This window comes from Cynara cardunculus (assembly GCF_001531365.2).
Source record: "Cynara cardunculus var. scolymus isolate 2C chromosome LG 16, CcrdV1, whole genome shotgun sequence".
In the NCBI taxonomy this organism is placed as follows: domain Eukaryota; kingdom Viridiplantae; phylum Streptophyta; class Magnoliopsida; order Asterales; family Asteraceae; genus Cynara; species Cynara cardunculus.
The window spans coordinates 1,963,487-1,983,821 of record NC_037543.1 but is presented as its reverse complement, the minus strand read 5'-3'; the positions used below and the strand labels follow the sequence as shown (position 1 = coordinate 1,983,821).

General features: G+C 36.3%; 2 protein-coding genes across 2 annotated transcripts; both read left to right on the top strand.

Annotated features, from left to right (window-relative positions):
- Positions 1–204: 204 nt before the first annotated feature.
- Positions 205–13,448, top strand: LOC112529568. The gene is made up of 10 exons (XM_025140890.1): positions 205–402; positions 1,623–4,268; positions 4,344–4,447; positions 5,413–5,482; positions 6,581–7,360; positions 8,320–8,522; positions 9,471–9,594; positions 10,169–10,375; positions 12,689–12,848; positions 12,936–13,448. The coding sequence occupies exons 1-9, from the start codon at positions 247–249 to the stop codon at positions 12,830–12,832; spliced, it is 4,434 nt and encodes a 1,477-aa protein (XP_024996658.1). The 5' UTR covers positions 205–246; the 3' UTR covers positions 12,833–12,848; positions 12,936–13,448.
- Positions 13,449–15,428: 1,980 nt separating this feature from the next.
- On the top strand, positions 15,429–18,816 carry LOC112529751 (2-C-methyl-D-erythritol 2,4-cyclodiphosphate synthase, chloroplastic). The gene is made up of 3 exons (XM_025141138.1): positions 15,429–15,820; positions 16,544–16,674; positions 18,360–18,816. The coding sequence occupies exons 1-3, from the start codon at positions 15,487–15,489 to the stop codon at positions 18,591–18,593; spliced, it is 699 nt and encodes a 232-aa protein (XP_024996906.1). The 5' UTR covers positions 15,429–15,486; the 3' UTR covers positions 18,594–18,816.
- Positions 18,817–20,335: the final 1,519 nt, after the last annotated feature.

The window sequence follows — 20,335 nt, the reverse complement described above, 5'->3', positions numbered from 1 at the left end:
AAATTTGAGGGATCATTTTTAAATAAATATAAATTGTAGCAACCAGTTTTATATTTATTAAAGCACGGGGTCTGAATTTGTAGTTTTATATAAATCATAGGGACCAAAATTGTAGTTTACTCTAATATAATTGAGTAGATTTGAAGGCAAACGAAAACATTTCAAGCAATTTTCCGGTGCTCCGTTACCTCTTTGATTCACATTCTGTATGATTCGTGGCGATAGGTCTGAAGAAGTTGTTCTCCGATGAAGTGCCGATCTGTTGCTTGTATATGGTCAGAGTCTCCGCCGGTTCATAAAGTCACCGCCACCGCCGTACTTGACCGGCCTTCGACTCTCTACACCGGCGGATCCGATGGCACCATCTTCTGGTGGAATTTATCGTCAACTAACTCCGATCACGTAAGTTGAAACTTGAAGATCACTCAACCTTATACATATTGAAATTGGAATATGAATTGCAATTAGGTTTCGTTTAGTGTAGTGTTTTTCACTGATTTTGTGTACCGTTTATGTGATGATCACTTTACAACTGTTATTTTAGAATTACTCACTATTAGAATTTGAAAAATCAAATTTAGCCATACAAAGTTAACATTGATGTTCTTAACTTTTCATTGCCAACATGTTTTGCTACTGTAATCATTTATTTTAGTTTGATGTTGTCATCAGAATTAGAGTTATGAACAGATTATTTAACAAAATTTTGAAGATAACATCTCCCAGTTTTGATGCCCCATAAGTCAATTAAGGACTCTAACCATGGGACAATAGGGAGTATTCTAACAACAAGCTTCTTTTCCCAAACTACTTGGGCATGCTAAAGTGAAATCTAATAGAAAATTAGAAATCATGAAGAGGTGAATCCCGAGAGTGTGGAGCATGACTAGCATCTTTTTGACACATTAAAATCTACCATTCACTCCTTTATGCAGAAGTTTAAGTTATTGGTTTTCAGAATTCGTGTGTGAGGGGGAGAGGATGATCACATGTTTCATTTGTGTGGGAACATTGATGAATTCTTGATCAACGTCGCATATTGGGGCACTCAAGTCATGGCTTCATTGAAATTGTTTTAAGTTGGAATCTAAAGTCACATTTTGCCTTGTGTGGCAAAGTAGTTGCTCAATTATGGAATTAATATTAATGGGTTTGGGTTGCAACTATTGTTCATATTCTGGAGGTGTTAAGGGTCTACGGAGAGTATTCTATTAAATTTCCATATGTTCAGATTGATACGAACTAATTGCAGGTATTGTAATGTGGGGATTCTACCACTACATTCCTAGCTCTACCACTCTGAAAGAATGCAGTCTATCTTCACCACCTTTTGCTTCTCTTCTTTGAACCAAATATTACCATGCCATAAACAGTCAGATTGCCAGGATTTTGTATATTGCTCCTGTTGTGCACTTAGTGAGAAACTGTACTCCAAAATGGTTGCAAGTTATGTTATCTGTTCTCATTTTGCTTAGAGAATATAGGACACCTACTTGAAGTTTCATTTTCTTTCTTGTGCATAAGTTGCAATTGCAACATCTTTGTCATCAGAAGTCTTCTGTTTTCCTAATTTACAAAACAGGCATTCGCTTTGTCATGTTGATAAGTATTTTTATTGTCAGGACATAAAACCGGTTGCTATGTTGTGTGGTCACACTGCACCAATATCTGACATGGGTATCTGTTTCCCTGCGTCGACTCTAGGAGATGAGAAAACAACCGATTCAAGTAATGTGGCACCAAACTCTAGTTCAGTTAACTATGGTTCTCTAATAAGTGCGTGTACTGATGGTGTATTGTCCATTTGGGGCAGAGACAGTGGACATTGCAGCCGCAGAAGGAAAATGCCAGCTTGGGTGGGGAGTCCATACATGGTTCAGCCATTACCTGAAAATAGGAGATATGTTTGTGTCGCCTGTCGTTTCATTGATCCTCTTAATTCATTAGACCACCAATCGCTAGATTCCACTGATGCTGGTGAGCCTTCGACGAATAGAGAACCACAGGACAAGAAACCTTCAAAATGCACAGTTGTAATAATTGATTCGTATACATTAACCATAGTGCAAACTGTGTTTCGTGGTACTTCATCTGTTGGGCCTTTCAAGTTCATGTCCATAGTGACACCCATTAGCGATATGGAGAGGCAATCGGTGTTGATGGCTGACTCATTTGGTAATGTGCAATGTGTGTCACTACTTAAAGACACTGATCGGAGTGAAGATATTTTAGATGACCTGCAAAAGAATTCTTCTCACCTCGAAATGTCCGACTGGCTTCAAGAATCCGGTGAAGGGGAACTTCCAATTTCCTTTGCTGCTTCTGGGCAGGTTTTAGCGATTCTTTTTAGGACGTATTGCGTATTTAAGCTGGTGGATGGTAGTGCTAAGGTTGGAGAGATTTCCCTTTTAGACGATCAACTTTGTCTTGAAGAGGGTAGTCTTAGTCAATATGATGTTACGGGATGCCTGTTTCTTGGGAATGCTTATGGTAGGATGGTGCCACTTGCTGAGGAAGACCTGAACATATTTATAGAAACTTTTGCTGTGTGGAACAACAAAGGTCATGTAATTATGTATACCATATCATATTCAGGAAAAACTTTCAAATATGTGCCACTATGTGTAGTCCCGTCTGTTTCACATCCTCCTAATGTTGAATTATCTTTTTCTTTTGTTCTAATAAATCGAAATCTTGTTCGTATTGAATCAACTTGCCTCCACACCGAAGAACTAGTGCATTGGAAACCCTTGATAACAATATGGGCATTGCCTGGAAACAGTGAAAAGTTTCATCAAGAATGCAAATTGGTCGGGAAAGGAAGCTATTTTGATGAGTGGTTTGTGGATCCTGATTCTCCCATCAAGCATGAGGACAAAAGGGATGTCGCAAAGAATGTGATTGGTATGGATACAAGTGAAGGAAAACAAGGCCATTTTAGTAGAGAATTCTTGGTCACTTCTTCAATGGTTATTTCAGAAAATGACTCCTCCCCGTATGCAATAGTTTATGGGTATGACAGTGGAGAAATAGAAGTTCTGCGGTTCAATATTTTCTCTGAAAAAGTGGATGCTTATTGTGGAAGTCCACGTCAAGAGGTAGATTCATGTGCATGGAAGCAATATCTTTCAGGCCACACAGGTGCCATTCTATGTCTGGCTGCACACCAGATGGTGAGTACTTCCAGAGGATTCAACAGCAACATTTCTTTAATCTCTGGTAGTATGGATTGTACAATACGTATATGGGATCTTAACTCCAGCAATCTCGTTACAGTGATGCACCAGCATGTACAACCGGTGCGCCAAATAATTCTACCCCCGCCCCACACTGACCGTCCATGGAGTGATTGCTTTTTATCTGTTGGAGAGGACTCATGTGTTTCTTTAGCTTCACTCGAGACTCTGCGGGTGGAGAGAATGTTTCCAGGACACCCATATGTACCTTCAAAAGTAGTATGGGATAGTACACGAGGCTATCTGGCATGCTTCTCCCTGAATCATTCAGCAACATCTGATGCATCTGATGTATTGTACATTTGGGATATAAAGTCAGGTGCTCGTGAGCGAGTTCTTCGTGGTAGTGCTGCTCATTCGATGTTCGACCATTTCTGTATGAGCGGGAATAAGAATTACCTTTCTGTAAGTTCCATGGAGAGGAACACTTCTACTTCCTCATTGCTTCTGCCAGTAATTGAAGATATACAAGTTTCACAGTGTCATCCAAATAATCCAGAGAAAGACATTGCTTTATCAGATTTCTCTCATGCCTCTACAAGGATGACTCAACAAGGTCCCTACGCAAACAACACACATCCAATTACATGCTCTTGCCCTTTCCCCGGGATTGCAACACTGACTTTTGATATGACATTATTGATGTCCATTAGAGCTGCATCGTTTGAAAAGCAAAGTGATGCTGAGGCTCAGACCCCCAGAAAACGCTTGGACAGAATCAGTAGCCTTCTGAAAGAACAGGAAGTCGAAGTGCCCAGACCCTACCAGGTGAGTACAAATGGTGCAGATGCTTTACAAGAAACCCCAGCGGATGCTATAGAATACGCTGATTGGGCTCATTCATTAGAAGGATGTCTATTTCGGTTCAGCTTGTCGGTTTTGCACTTGTGGAATGTCGATTATGAGCTTGACAAACTATTAGTTTCTGAGATGAAGCTCAAGAAACCTAAGAATTTCTTTGTAGCTTCAGGTTTGCTTGGGGACAGAGGGTCTCTCACGTTGACGTTTCCTGGTCCAAGGGCAACCCTAGAGGTACCATATATTTCTGTTTACATTACTATGTTAATTTCGTTGTTGACATCTAATACATTAATTTTAATGTTTCAGCTCTGGAGATCATCATCAGAGTTCTGTGCAATCAGGTCCTTAACTATGGTATCCCTTGCTCAACACATGATTAGCTTGTCTCATTCGTGTTCCACAGCAAGCAGGTAAAGCAACATTTTGTAATTAAAGTCTTGCACCAGGTCAGAGCTGAAGCATGAAATCGAAAAAAATATAAATGTATTCATCAACTAGCTTGAAATTTCCGAGTAAGCAAGATTGTGAATTTGCATTTTGTCTTCTTGCTTGACAAATCCAACTTACTTGATTAAAACCCTTCTTGGACATGCATACAGTCGTCATGTGTTCTTATGTTCACACACACAGACATATCAGAAACAGTTTCGATGGAGTGGTTGTGTGATGATGCATTTCATTTGGTTAATTAGTTGCAGATAGTTGTTGATTCAGTGATGGTAGTTGAATTTGCAGATGATACTTTAGTTGTGGTACAGTGGTGGTGACGGTTGGATTTAGGTGGTGAATTTCGAGGCAGTGATAAGATATGGTGGTGGTGGTTGATTTGATCATTCGAAGGCTGGTTATAGTTTTTTACTTGGTAGGTCACATCTGTATAGGAAAATGACAAATTAAGAAGAGAGAATAATTTTCTTAGGATCTTCTTAATCTTATTAATTGGACTGGGAGTTAGTTTGTGCATTTGGCAAGACATGAGAGGTGGTGTGCAACTTTGTGAAGTAGTACTCCTGGCACTAATCATTGACATTTATCTTGCTAATCATTCATATTTGTCTTGCCTGGAGTAGGATACAATCCTTGTGATTCACATTTCTCACCCATCATTTGCATTTATCTTGATAATCATTCATATTTATCTTGCCTGAAGTAGACTACAATCCGTGTGATTCACATTTATCTGTGAGCTATTGAATTTTTGCTTCTTTTGGGACTGTTCTAGTGTTATAAAGCATGTATGTGATCGGTCATTCTACTGCACACACATGGATTCTAAAGAATACCACCTTGATATGTGTTCTTGCAGTTCACCGTAAATTTGATACCAACTGCAAAATATTCATCAGCTACTCCCACGGGTGTTTCTGTTTTGCAGTGCTTTAGCAGCATTTTACACACGAAAGTTCGCAGAGAAATTTCCTGACATTAAGCCACCTTTGCTCCAGGTAACTTCTTGTGCAACTAAAAATTTGGTGTAACCATAAATGTTGGTTCTGTTTGCTCAATGTCTTCCTTGAACGCTTTTGGTTCATGTTTACATGCAAACTTGAATGAAGATAGGCTAGCAAGAGCGGCTATGTAGAACAAATGTCTGACTATGCAAAGAATTAGTTAATCCTTGAAGGGCGTATAGCACAAACCCTTGAATGTTAATTGCTAACCTACAGAGAACTATGCTAACATTAGTTCGACCAAGTCAAACACCTCCTTCGTGCACATTAATGAAATATTAGCCTAAAATAACTTGAGAAACTACACCATCCTTAACTAACCCATTGGTCTAGTACCGCGGAGTTGGATGTTATATATTTTAGAGTAAATTACATTTTTAGTCCCTGTGGTTTGTTAAAAATTTGTTTTTCGTCCCTGTGGTTGAGAAATTGCCGTTTTCGTCCCTGTGGTTGAGAAATTGCAGTTTTCATCTCTGTGGTTGAGAAATTGCAGTTTTCGTCCTTATGGTTTGTAATTCATTGCTATTTTCGTCTTTATGATTTGCAATTTATTGTGGTTTCAGTCCCTGTGGTTTACAATTCTTTACTGTTTTGGTCAGTTGTACTTAAAGGTAGGAATTTAGTCCAGGGACGAAAATAGCAATAATTGCAACCAAAGGGACTAAAAGTGCAATTTAATAAACCCCAGGGATGAAAATGAAAATTATTGACAAACCACAGGGATGAAAATCGTAATATACTCTATATTTTATCATAATACGAAGGTCTCATCTATCTGAAGATCTGCATGCTATCTTGGTGCATTCATATGTTAGTATGATACTAATAATTTCCTAAATTTTCAGTTCTGGAATTGAACTCTGAAGGTCTCATATTACAAGTCTTTTTCCACAAATTCAGAAAACAGTTATTTATATCTATAATGCAGTTTCTTTTCATTTTCTTTCCGGTTTTTCTTTTTTCTATTCCTTCTTAATATCTGAATCAAAATGATCCTCATCTACAGACATTGGTGAAATTCGTGATACATTTCCAATATTTTAGCAGTAGTGCTTGCATTTATTTCTGATTCTTTCTCTTTCTGATGCACAGCTTTTGATTAGCTTTTGGCAAGACAAGAGTGAACATGTGCGAATGGCTGCACGTTCGTTGTTCCACTGTGCTGTTTCAAGGGCCATTCCTCGTCCCCTCCGTAACGAGAAGTCCTATGACGATGAATCAAAGGGAAGCACAGAAAATAGATCAATAAATTCAAGCATGGCGGAGAATCTCCAAGAAAGTGTGACATCTGAATGGCAGGCAGAAACAGTAAGAACGTCTGAAATGCTAGCATGGCTAGAATCATTTGAGCGTCAAGACTGGATATCTTGCGTAGGGGGAACAAGTCAAGACGCAATGACTTCTCATATTGTTGTTGCTGCTGCTTTAGTTGTTTGGTACCCAAGTCTCGTTAAGCCCGGTCTTGCCATGCTATGCATACATTCACTTGTGAAGTTAGTTATGGCCATGAATGAAAAGTATAGTTCCACTGCAGCTGAGATTCTGGCAGAAGGTATGGAGAGCACTTGGGCTGTGTGCATAAATTTGGAAATACCTCGTTTAATAGCGGATATATTCCTGCAAATTGAGCATGTGAATGGAGCATCTGCCAAGCCAACACCACATGGTTCATCTACTTTTGAGATTCGGGAGTCTTTGGTTGCAATTCTTCTACCCAGTTTAGCAATGGCTGACGTGCCGGCTTTTTTACATGTGATAGAAAGACAAATATGGTCTACTGCATCTGATTCACCTGTTCATATTGTGTCCCTCATGACCCTCATCAGAGTAACTCGTGGTTCTCCTAGAAATTTGGCTCCTTACCTTGATAAGGTTTGTAACTTTTTTCTTTCATACTGTAAACTTTTCCTCCGTCCCAAAATAAGTGTCCATAAATTGACAGAAATAGCCAATCAGCAAATAGGGTTTCACTTTTTAGCCATTTTCTGACCCAAATAATTCACTTTTTAGCCAATCTGTACGCGTATGCTTTGACATAAATAGCCAATCAGCAAATAGGGTTTCACCTTATAGCCATTTTCTGACCCAAATTCACTTTTTAGCTAATCCTTATGCAGAAGGCATACGACTATGCGTAAGGATTGGCTAAAAGTGAATTTGGGTCAGAAAATGGCTAAAAAGTGAAACTACCTATTCGCTTTGGCTATTTATGTAAATTTTCCCAATTTCTATTTTAGTTTGGCCCGATGTAAGTGTCCACTTTCAAAGTAAGTGCCTACTTTCCAATTCTACCTTCAACTATGAGATGGAGAAATTCATTACTCCTATTATTAAGGTTAAAATTGTCATTTTTGAGCAAAAGGTTGAATACTGGCAACCCCAGCCGGTTGCACCCAGCCCCCAAGGAATCCAGTGTGAGTGGGCTATCTAAGACTCATCAGGCGGCAAGGCACATGAGAGGGCCCGGACTCGAACCAAAGACCAATGGCTTTTTGAGCAAACATCTTATCCCTTGAGCCAACCGTGCTACATGCCATGGGCGGGTAAAATTGTCATTTAGTTAGTTAAAAAGTGCAATAATTACATATTTCTAAAATTGCGTGCCTTTCTCGTTGTGCACATTTATTTTGGGAGGGAGGGAGTATTTTCCAGTTGGATAAATGATTTAAATGGCATATCAACACTCCATGGTTCATGTCATTATCCATCTTTTTGTCATAATGTGTTTTAAACTTTCCTCTGCAATTTTAGGAAGCTCTATGACATTCCTTCACCTTTATGGTATATTTTAATTTCAGCTATCATATCTTTAACAATTAGCCAGGTTGCAGGTGGTCAATTTTATTTTACAGACAATGGACCCTGGCAACTTGGCCATGCGCAGAAGTTGCTTACAAAGTTCAATGGCGACATTGAAGGAAGTTGTGCGTGTTTTCCCCATGGTAGCCTTGAATGACTCATCTACTCGATTGGCTGTTGGTGATGCAATAGGAGATATAAACAAAGCTATCATCCGTGTATATGAAATGCAAAGGTAATCCATGAAGCTTTCATACACACACACATATATATTTATATACGTACATACATACATATGAGAAGTTATGATGAGAAGCGTAAGAAGAGATTTTAATCCTTGATCACTTTTAATCTCATGCCCACCCATGAATTGCGCTTTAGAAGGGAATTGATCCGACGCATCTTGGTGCACCTTATTAGGGTTGACATTCAATTAGGATTGATCCAAGAGACCAAGAGTGGAGATCTGTTCTTAAGCTTCTCACCATAACCCAACCGTACACATACATATGCATATACATATATGGCGAAGGATCGTGTGAGATGGAGGGTTAAGGTGAGAAGCGTAAGAAATGATCTGGACCTTTGATCACCTTTAATCTCAAACCCACCCATGAATCTGTTTGGTATGGGGTTTGATCTGGTGCATCCAAGGGTGGAGACCCCTTCTTACGCTACTCACCTTAGCTCTTCTTCTCACAGGAATCCAACCCATACATATACGTATACGTGTACGTGTACATGTACATATAGAGGGAAAATTCAGTTGCGAACATGTTTTCCATTGTGAACTGGGGAATAAAGGAGAATGCAACATGTACATGTACATATACATATAGAGGAAAGTTTAGTTGCAAACACATTTTCCATTGTGAACTGGGGGATAAATGAGAACGCAACACGTGTCCCCATTTGTTCTCATTCATCATGAATAATGAACATGAATTTGTTACACCATGCTGGATGAATGATACACCATTCATGATGAATGATCTTAAGTTTGCAATTGAACCTGTCCTTACATATATATATATATATATATAATATATATACATACATACATATATAATCTTTTACAGGCGTAATCATAGAATTCCATTCCAACAGCAAGCACCTAACATGCGCATTTCTATATATTCATTGTGTAGATGACCTTTATTTCTACTTTCTTATTTAAATGTAGTATGACAAAGATAAAGATCTTGGATGCTAGTGGACCTCCTGGACTTCCAACCTTGCTTGGAGGAGCCTCTGAAATGACTGTAAAAACTGCAATTTCAGCCTTAAGCTTTTCACCTGATGGAGAGGTAACTTTTTATCCTTAATGATAGAGACAAAACCTTTTCTCTCTCTCTCTCCTGGATCAACTATTAAATATTTGTGCATCATAATTAAGGGTAGTTGGAAATTTAGTAAATTAGTTTGGTTGGTTTTCCATTAAGTCCTGTATGGATAAAGTTGTTTGTGTGGAACTGTGGATTAATCTCTCTGTATAGATTAGGAAGGTTTTTGTTTAGGAGGGTTTTTCATAGATAGAAATGAGCATGTTTTTTTATTGGGAATGGTAGGTTTGGAAAAAGCGTGTCTTTCTGCATAAAGCTCCCTCTAGAAGCTTACTGAATAAGCCAGTTTCTACTTTCTACATCATTGAGCCACTACCAAATAGTCATGCATGGCTAACCAAATAAGTTGCGAGTCCCATTAAGCTCATTAAGCTGCTAGCTAACGAACAGGCCCTTATTTCGGGCCAAACTTAAATAAAAATGTAGATACTTATTTTGGGACGGAGGGAATATGTCACAAACTTCTACTTCATGTGCTATCTGTGATTTTGCGTAATGTGCTACATCTTTTCAGTTGTATAATATTTGTAATTGGCAGGGTTTGGTAGCTTTCTCTGAGCACGGTTTAATGATCCGATGGTGGTCTCTTGGATCCATGTGGTGGGAGAAGCTTAGTCGGAATCTTGTTCCCGTTCAGTGCACGAAATTGATTTTTGTTCCTCCGTGGGAGGGGTTCTCTCCTACTTCCACAAGGTCGAGCGTGATGGCAAGTGTAATGGGTAATGGGAAGCAGGTTAATTCACAGGTAAATCTTTAATACCAGCTAGGGTATTTTGTTTTTAAATGGTGCTTTTGGTAGGGTTGGGTTCTGGTGAGAATGAAAGTTATGGTGAGAAAGGTAAGAAGGGATCTCCACCCTTGGATCAATCCTAATTGAAGAGAATCACTAGATCAACACTAATGAGGTACACTGGATCAATTCCCTTCTAAAGCGAGTTTCATGGGTTGTTTTTGGGATTAAAAGTGATCAAAGGCCCAAATCCCTTTTTACACTTCTCATCTCAACTCCTATTCTCACACGATCCTTTGTCGTTTGTGGTATTTGTCTGTACAAAAATTTCTTGTCTGACGTTTGGCGTAACATCAGACTGGGTCAGGACTTGAAAAAGACCAAACTAACCCAGAAAATAAGCGAACAAAAATAGGTGTATATGTAAACTACTATTAGATGTGAGAAAAGAGCAAGGTTACGTTGTAGAACATGACTTGTTTGGTTGGATCATGTAATGTGTAAATTCTCTCTGCCCCTACTGTTTGGTAGTTTCCACTGCCTGTCCATTGTTTAAATTGGCATTTTTGTTTATCTCCTATTTTGCAAAAAAGGAAATTCAGGTAAGTTTCTTTATTTGGTGTACCTACTTGAGCCGGATGAAAGGAAACTTTCATGGAGATCCTAAATTTATGTAGATGGACTTGGTCATTTATGTACTTTGAATGGGAAGAGACCATGTAAATACATAAACAAGATCTTTTGGCTCTCTGAGTTTTATGGTAAGAAATAGATTTGTAATCATTCAATATATATTTATGCTAATAAAATAAATATATTGTTATTTTTTGTGTGACAGATGATGAGAGTGATGAATCAGAAGATGAGGTCTATATAATACTTCTTTTGGTTTGAAACAAAGTTGAACTTTATTAGTGAAATTGATACCAAGTATTTTTGCCGTATATTATTTTCTTATTTTTGTTTATGACAATTCATAAGCTAAGCCTTCTATGTTCACAGGGAGTTCTTTTATATGTTGTAGATATATATTTGGTGCGGTTGTAATGTTAATCTTTTGTAATTGGTTTTAATGTTCGTCTTTTGCAATCTTATGTTAAAGGACCATCTGAGCAAACCAATTAACATAAGGCTGCAAAAGACTAACATTAAAACCAATTACAAAAGATTAACATTGAAACCGCACCAAACATGTGTCTACAACAAATATAAAGAAAAACTCTTTGTGAACATAGATGTCTTAGCACATGAATTGTCATAAACGAAAATAAGAAAATACTATATGTCCAAAATACTTGGCATCAATTTCACTAAAGTACAACTCTGTTTCAAACCAAAAAAAAGTATTGTATAGCCTTCATCTTCTGATTCATCACTCTCATCATTTGTAACACAAAAAATAACTGTATATAAATACTGAATGATTACAAATCTCTTTTCTTAGCATAAAATTCAGAGAGCCAAAAGATCTTGTTTGTGTATTTACATGGTCTCTTCCCATTCAAAGTGCATGAATGACCAAGTATATCTACATAAATTTAAATGGTTACATATACACATTACATGATCGAGTCAAACATGTCATGTTCTGCACGTAACCTTGCTCTTTTCTCTTTGCTCTTTTTTTGTCCCACCAAAATAGGTGGAACAAAAAGCAGCGAGATGGGACAATACTGGTAAATTACTAAACTACCAATGTCAAATTAAAATCAAAATTATTTTACCTGTCTACCTCACTCTCGTACGTTCACTCCCATTGGCATGCCACGCACCTAAAGGGTGCATCACACACCTCACCTCTCGGTCCCAAAAGGTTGTACGCATTGACGTTTGAGGTCCAATATAGTGCCAAAGTTTAATCTTTTGTTAGAGGTTTAAGACCAACTATTTCTATTTGTAATGGATTTTTTTTCTTGATGTAAGAGTTGTCACTTTTGAACTAGAAATGAAAAATAAATCCCCCGACCTCAAAATAATTAATATAATATAAAATAAAACAAAACAAAAATTAATTATGAAAAAGAAGTACGGTTTAATTAAAAATGATATGTATGTGGTTTTTTCTTTTTGCATTCACCAATTTTTTGTAAAAAAGAGACAGATTCAAACTTGCAACTTGTAATGACATTACCAGTAGGCTACAACCGTGTTTTGTTAAAGCATCTTTAAGGCCTCTAATTTTTTGTGCAAGTACTAGTTAAATGTCTAAATTGCCCTTCAGTATTAACAAAAACGAGAAATCTTGTTGACCAAAATCGATGATACTGATATTTTGGGATGGAATGAATAGTTTTTCTAGTGTATTGATATTTTCCGTTCATTTGGCAGGATAATTCAGGGGAGTTGAGCGAAATGGACAGATTGAAAGTCTTGCTCCATAATCTTGATCTGTCGTACAGGTTAGAATGGGGTGGTGGAAGGAAAGTATTACTCAAGAGACACGGCCAGGAGCTCGGAACTTTCCAATTATAACCCTGAACATTTTAATGTAAATAGACAATTTCGCCCTTGAGTCTTCTGCATTTGGTTAATCTCTTCGTAATCTTGATCCCTTGCTTCATAATCTTGATCACAGACTTGAATGAGGGCAATGGAAGGAAATTATGGTTACTCAGGAGACATGGCCAGCAAGGAGCTGGGACAACTTTCCAATTACCTTGTATGCAACTCTAATGTAAATGGACAACTTTGCCCCTGGCTCCCGTGGGTCTGCATTTGGTTAATCTCTTTCGAATCTCTTAGATCTCATGTCAATATTGGTCGGTTGCATTAGTTTTGTTAAACAGGAGATACATGTTTTAGGCAAAACCAGCCTTCGGGATCATGCTGCTGACCGGCTAGGGGTATTTCAGGTATTTGCTATATTTACCACATCTTTAGTGCTTATAAATGATTCATTGATTGCCTAGTTTTGCTGCTTATGGGATTTTTGAAGTTATAAATATACCCTTGAGGAGTTTTGGAGTTATGAAATGTCAAATATACCCTTCTGCTTCACTTGCATATGTTTAATGCTTTTGTGTTTGGAGAGCCTTTGGATTTGTTTCTTCACATTGCATGTTTGATTTCTTCAGCATAAAACTATTTCACTCCATTATTCGGTTATTTAAATCATATAATGAAATTTGTCTTGATTCTTATTTAACGTAATAATTAATTTTTTCCCAATTACAAACTCTTCATATTTCGTATGTATTTTACCTGATAAACGAGTTTTCAGCCAATGTAGCATGCTTTATCAGTAGAATTGACCTGCGGCACCTATAATGTTTCCTCGTGCAACTAATAAACATGTTTTTATCAGTGGCACTGAGTGACGGTTCTTGCTCAGTGTATATGTTACATCCTCAGCTAACTACATTCATGAATATGAGTTTCACGATGTATGTGATATCTTATTTTTTCGAATGTTTCCTTCCGATAGATGAAAAATCACGAAATCGGTTCATCACAAATCTTGCTCTCATATTGCTCATTTGTACAAAGGGCCCTTATGAGCAGTAAAAGAGAACAAAATAATTATCACAACAGAATCACATAATGAAGAAACAGAGCGATTAATGTAGACGTGATCACCGTTGGTTTTCGATTATCACAACATTATCACAACAAAAATCACGTAATTAATAGATGATTATCAATCAAAATCACGTCATAAAAAATCTTCAACTTATCAAATCATTATCACATTATTATCACGGCAAAATCAGATAATTATCACAGTATTATGCATAATAAAAATCCACATCTTTTTTAATGGAAATTTTTCACATCTTATTGTATTGCACTAATACACAACTATGGATGAAATGCACCATACCACATCGTATGTGTACAACTAGAGTCGAAATGTATTATGTGATATTTTATATCTCCAATAGGTTCTTTAAAATGGAGGAGATTTTAGGGAAAAAAAATTGTTTCAATCGATTTCTCAAAAATGGAAAAAAGTAGAAGAAAAAAGTGAAATTTTTTGAATTTGAAAAATTTCCCAAAAGTATTATCATATAATATAAATAATATTTTATTATATTTTCAATCAATAAAAATCTTGTAATTAAATGTTTAGAAAAAAAAAATGATATTTTATTGAATGAGAATCTTTTAAAAGTAAATATTATTTTATTTTTGAAGATTTAATTTCTATTTTAAAATTTTTTTGAAGCATTGCGTTAAATTTATTTGTCTATTTTTTTTATTAACTTGGATATCCAACTCGTTATGTGAACCGACTAATCCTAGACGACCATCTGCTTTGTAGATAGTCTGGAGTCACCGTATTTGAATCTCCGTGGTCACAAGGGGATTTTTATTCCTCATTGGATTTGAACCTGAGACATCCTGATACTTTTGATCTTTGGAGTCAAACTCAAATCAATCAGGCACCACCCTTGGGGTTTTATTTGTCTATTTTTTATTATCATGACTATAACTTTTATAGATTTATATATGTAAAAGTGATTAAATATATAAAAATCTTTGAAGTAACTTAAAAATAAAGATAAATTTGATAATACGAGTAGATGAATATAATTAAAGATAGATAAATGTAATTAAAAATACTGAAAATAGTTAAAAGAAAAATTAAGTTAGATTATGTGGCGTTTGATTTTTAAGGGGTGCTCTGAATTATTATTTCACTTCTGATTTATAAGAGTTGTTGTTGAAGTCTGAAATCTGAATCAATAAGACTGTTTGTTTTTACGTTTGAAGTCTGAAATCTGAATCAGTCAGACTAGTAAGGATCGAATAAGAGAAATGATTGATTAAGGTTAATCGATTGAGAAATATCGTTGTTGAAGATTTGAAAAACAATAAGAGATTGCTTTATCATTTATCAAATAAAAGGAAAATAAGACAAAAATACCTCTAAAAAATTAAAAAAAACAAATAATCTGAATAATCTTGAGTGTTGACCAATCAGACATAAAAAATAAATGGACTGATAAAAGTTTTTTTCATTTAAGAGTTGATAAAAAAACATTCTAACGGTTCTGATTTGTTGACTACCTATGCTCTTGTTAATGTATACCTGCACCAACACACACCGGATCCTTTCTCCACAGCTCAAAATACCACATCAACTCCCTCTCACTTTCTCTCACACCCAAAAACACACAGTAGCAATGGCGACTTCTTCATCGTGTTACACATTTCCTCTGAACACCGGAATCTTCTCGAAACAGCAATCAATCCTACCTCCTTCCACCTTTCTTCTCAGCTGCTTCACCAGACGCTCACATCTCTCTCTCCGGTCGATACCAGGGCGGCCGGTGTTAGTGGCGGCAACCGCCAACACCGTTGATGTTGAGAAGTCGGCGGTGGCGGAAACTCCTTTGAAGATTCTGCCGTTCCGAGTCGGCCATGGGTTCGATCTTCATAGATTGGAACCTGGTTACCCTCTTATCATCGGAGGCATCAATATTCCACATGACAGAGGTTGCGAAGCTCACTCCGATGGTAATTTGTTTTGTTGTTGCTTGAATCTATGACTCCTATCTCTCAATTATGTTACCAACTATTAGGTATTCAACTTAGGTCATATATGCAATGTTTATTTAGAATTGTACTTATCATAGCTGTTAGCAATTATTTTCGAATTACGCCACTTAGTTGCGTCTTTCACGAAGTTATACATGTCGTGTGGTGTTCTGCTTGTGAAAATTCAACGTCAAACACAAGTACGAATCTCATAATAATAATGTTATTTATCATAAAATAATTTGTGGACAACTTTATTGTACATATTTTGAGGTTCACAACACTCCAAATCACATTTACTGAGCATGCCAAAGATCGTATTTAGATAAATTGTACATTTAGGAATTTTGTGTGAAATTTGATAAAATATACCTTTTGAACAAAACTCATTTTGAGTGGACAAAAGGTTGAGGATCATGAGGGGGAAAAGTATGAAATAAATGATAAAATTGCAGCTGAGTTCCTTTACATAAGAGATTATATGTGCAAAATCGGAAATGTTAGATGTAAGATTCGCTTGGCTCATTGAACAAAATAAATTGTATCTTAGCAAATTATTGGATTTGGAAGCAAGGTAATACTTAAAAGTCAGTGTGAAGATGGTACATATATATGTTGTAAAATTTTGATTATATTGTTCATATATATATATATGAATGTCTGACAGTATGTAGTTTTGTTCAATTGATTGGGGTGTTTTAGGTGATGTGCTGTTGCATTGTGTTGTTGATGCAATTTTGGGTGCTTTGGGACTACCTGACATTGGGCAGATTTTTCCGGACTCTGATCCTAAATGGAAAGGAGCAGCATCATCGGTTTTCATCAAAGAAGCTGTAAGATTCAGAACTTTATCATTAACTTTCTAACTCATTATATTGTGTTGCATTAATCCTTTAGGCACTTGTGGTTGAGCTCACTAGTCACTACTTATCTCTATATTATGTTAGAAGGTATATATTGCACCCCAAGTCCAAGTTTTACAGAATGAGGTGTGATAGGCTACATATAGTTTATAATTCCACTCTTGAAGGCATTTTAAAGAACAACCAAACTGCGGGACTCTATTCCCATAGATATTAAAAGAAGAAAGGAAAGGGAAGTGATCTTCCAACACTATAACACAAATATATGATTCATAAATTCATGAAATATATATGCAGTTGTTCTTTGGTGGTTTATTTTTCATGGATTCAACCTGTTTATAGATTTACAAATTTCGTATTGCCATCAAGGAGGAACACGATTGATGGAGATACCTCTTCCTGTGTTACCAGCAGACCCCAATCCCCATCGGGTAATCGGGGAATTTCTGCGTCTACATATATGTGTGTGCGTGTGTGCCAGTTTCACGTGTAAACAATATATCAGCTAAAACGTTAGTCAACCAAGTTTTAATTGTTGCATTTGTATAAAGTTACATTAAACAAACATAGTTCAAACACACAAATATCAATTACGATACTTAATAATTGGAATTTTATACAACCACGTTTATATCACCAAAAGGAATTTCAAGTTAAAAGCACAAACTTAGTCAACTACAGTAAGGAAGATGATAATTAATTTTGTTGATTGCAAGAAATAAAGGTATTTGGGTGAAGGCTAAGCAAACCCCTCAGTTCTGCAATTCCCTATATATATATATATATGATAAGATTTGAGGTACTTTGTCTTCTTCCCATGTATATTTATGATAATACGGGAAACATGGTACTAAATACCATCAAGACATTTGCTGAAGTAAAGAGAAAGAACACTGTAGGCATGAATGAACCATACTTTTCTCTACCAATTAGGTTGTAGATAACACAGAACATATTAGCCAGGGGTCTTCATGGAAACAACCGCTCTACTCTTAGGTGGTAGAGATAAGGTTTGCTTACATCTTACCCTCCCCATACCCCACCTTAGGTGGGATATACTGAGTTGGTTTGATTACAGCGAACATGTTAGTATAGAAAATAAAGTTCATGGTCAAACAAAGATGTAGGATGGTTTGCTTTAAAGGCGAAGACTATGTTTTTGAATACTAGAATTTCACATCTCAGATTTCAGTTGCATGTAATTGACATCGAGGATTCTTTTTGTCAAAATTTTGTGTCCGAGGTACCTACATAAATGGCTAGTCTAGTACTTGTCAATTACTCCATTACTAAGATTTTGTTTATCTTTTCAGTTTTAGTTTGGTGTTATCTTACCTCTTATTGGCATCCTACATTTTTTTTTTTTTTTTAACCAAATATTTGGCCATGCGAACCGTAAAATTGAAAATGAGTATAAAATAAGTTTTTTTTTTTTTTTTTGATTAACCTGGATATCCAACCTGCTATGCTAGCTGACTAATCCTAGGGCGACCACCCACTTCTCTGTTATATTCTATTATGTCATATCGAGTGTATCAAATGCTCCCCAATAGTTCATTCCGCTTAGTTTGTTTTTTTACAAAATCTGTATAATTTGATCAGTAATCAACTAGACTACCAAAACTAAACCTCGGATTATTGATTTAATATATCAGGTGAGACTGATGCACGAGGCCGGTTACGAGCTAGGAAACTTAGACGCCACTTTGATACTTCAAAGACCAAAATTAAGCCCTCACAAAGAGTCGATTAGAGCCAACTTGTCTCTACTCTTAGGCGCAGACCCTCGTGTTGTGAACCTGAAAGCTAAAACTCATGAGAAGGTCGACAGCCTTGGAGAAAATAGAAGTATTGCAGCACATACCGTCGTGCTTCTAATGAAGAAGTAAACAAAGAACATAAGAATTATATTGCTTTTCGTTCACTTCATCGTATCAAGATTTAATAGAAACGTGAACGACGAGTATTAGTTTTATGGTATTATTATAGAAGTTGATACAAAAGTCATGAATCTGGATATAAATCTTAAATGTTTCATACACAATGTTTGAAATCAAATTATGGTTTCCTTTTCTTGTTTTGTTTTATAAATGATGGTTTCATTTGCCAAAAGCTTACATTGCTCAGGATGGATGTCTACTGTGTATGAAGTTACTTGTTTTATGTGCATTAAAGGTTGTACCTTGAAGCCACATAACTTTTAGGACCGGGAAATGGCCTTCGGGTTTTCGGTAGAATTAGGGTGCTTTTGGTATGCGGGATAAAGATTTCACAAAAAAAGAACTTCTTGTTTCCAGTTTTGCATGATATTTGACCGTGACAGAAGATGACCTGAGTGTGATAAAAATACATTTTTTATCTCTCACTAAAATATATTAATCCACTCATGAATTACATCATGAGATTGAATAAACCATTATTGTTTCAAAGGGAGTAGAGAGGTTGTTCTTCATTTTTGCTTTATTTACTTGTTCTATATTTACAAAACTCTACTTTTAACACTTCGTTAACGTTAGCATATATGTCCTCGAACCTTTTACATTTTTTTCATTAGTCGACAGAAATAAAGTTTTTAATCCCTTGGAATAAAGGTAAAATTTGCATGCATCGTATCCTCCAGATGATCAATATTACTAGGGGTGTTTAAAAACCCGACCAATCCAACCCAACGTGAAATAACTCAACCCGAAGCAACCCAATGTCTAATTGAGTTGTAAATTTTTTAAACCGTAGGTATTTGGTTGATATTCGGTTACTATTATTTGAACTCAACCTAACCCTATGAACCCGATATCCTTTTATTTCTTGGATTTAATATGATTGTTAGAATTTATATTAATATATACATTAGACAATTACCTATCACGTATGTTCTTCATATACATATTTTTTCAATCTATTCACATCTCTATATAACTCATTCGTATATTTGTTCAGTAACTGTGAACATATATATGTAAATTGAGAAAAATAACTGAATGTGATACATGTAAGAAGTATAGGTAAGTTGTATTAAATGGTTGACGATAAAAAAATTATGAGTAGAGCAATAGCATATTTAATGTTAGAATAATATTTTAATGTATTAAAGTATTAGCCCGACCAACCCGTACGGTTTCGGTTGGGTTGGATTGCACTTTGGGTTGGGTTGGGTTAAGATTTTTCAAACCGCAAGTATTGGGTTGGGTTGTTCAAATGTCTTTAACTCCGTCAACCCAACCCAACCCATCCCATGATCACCCTAAATATTACTACTGGGTAACTTTAGCTTTTGTTTCCTATTGGCCCAAGGTTGGACCCTGTGGCATGGGCCATCGCTTCGCACCTCCGTCGTATTGTAAAAAAAATTAGGGTCGTGAAAAGTGACACCGTATCATTTCTTTTGTACAACCATGTATATTTTAAAACTACAATGAGAATGTAAGTTTCTTTTAGTATAGTTGGTTGGCAACTCTTTTTTTCCCATCCCAAGTGTAGGTTTGAATCTCGTTTGAGTTATTTACTCAGTTTTTAGCTTTTAATTTTAGATTTCTTATGTTTTTGAAAAAAATGACCATAAAAAACTCGATCACAGAACCTCACATAAGAAAAGTGAGGAACCAACCAACCGACTGTTAACAATTTTATGAAA

Coding starts and splice junctions, on each gene's coding strand:
- LOC112529568 (XM_025140890.1), top strand. CDS start 247: ATGAAGTGCCGATCTGTTGCTTGTATATGGTCAGAGTCTCCGCCGGTT. Junction 7,361..8,319: donor TGGCTCCTTACCTTGATAAG/GTTTGTAACTTT, acceptor GCCAGGTTGCAG/GTGGTCAATTTTATTTTACA. Junction 10,376..12,688: donor GGAAGCAGGTTAATTCACAG/GTAAATCTTTAA, acceptor TTCATTTGGCAG/GATAATTCAGGGGAGTTGAG.
- LOC112529751 (XM_025141138.1), top strand. CDS start 15,487: ATGGCGACTTCTTCATCGTGTTACACATTTCCTCTGAACACCGGAATC. Junction 15,821..16,543: donor TTGCGAAGCTCACTCCGATG/GTAATTTGTTTT, acceptor GGGGTGTTTTAG/GTGATGTGCTGTTGCATTGT. Junction 16,675..18,359: donor CGGTTTTCATCAAAGAAGCT/GTAAGATTCAGA, acceptor TTAATATATCAG/GTGAGACTGATGCACGAGGC.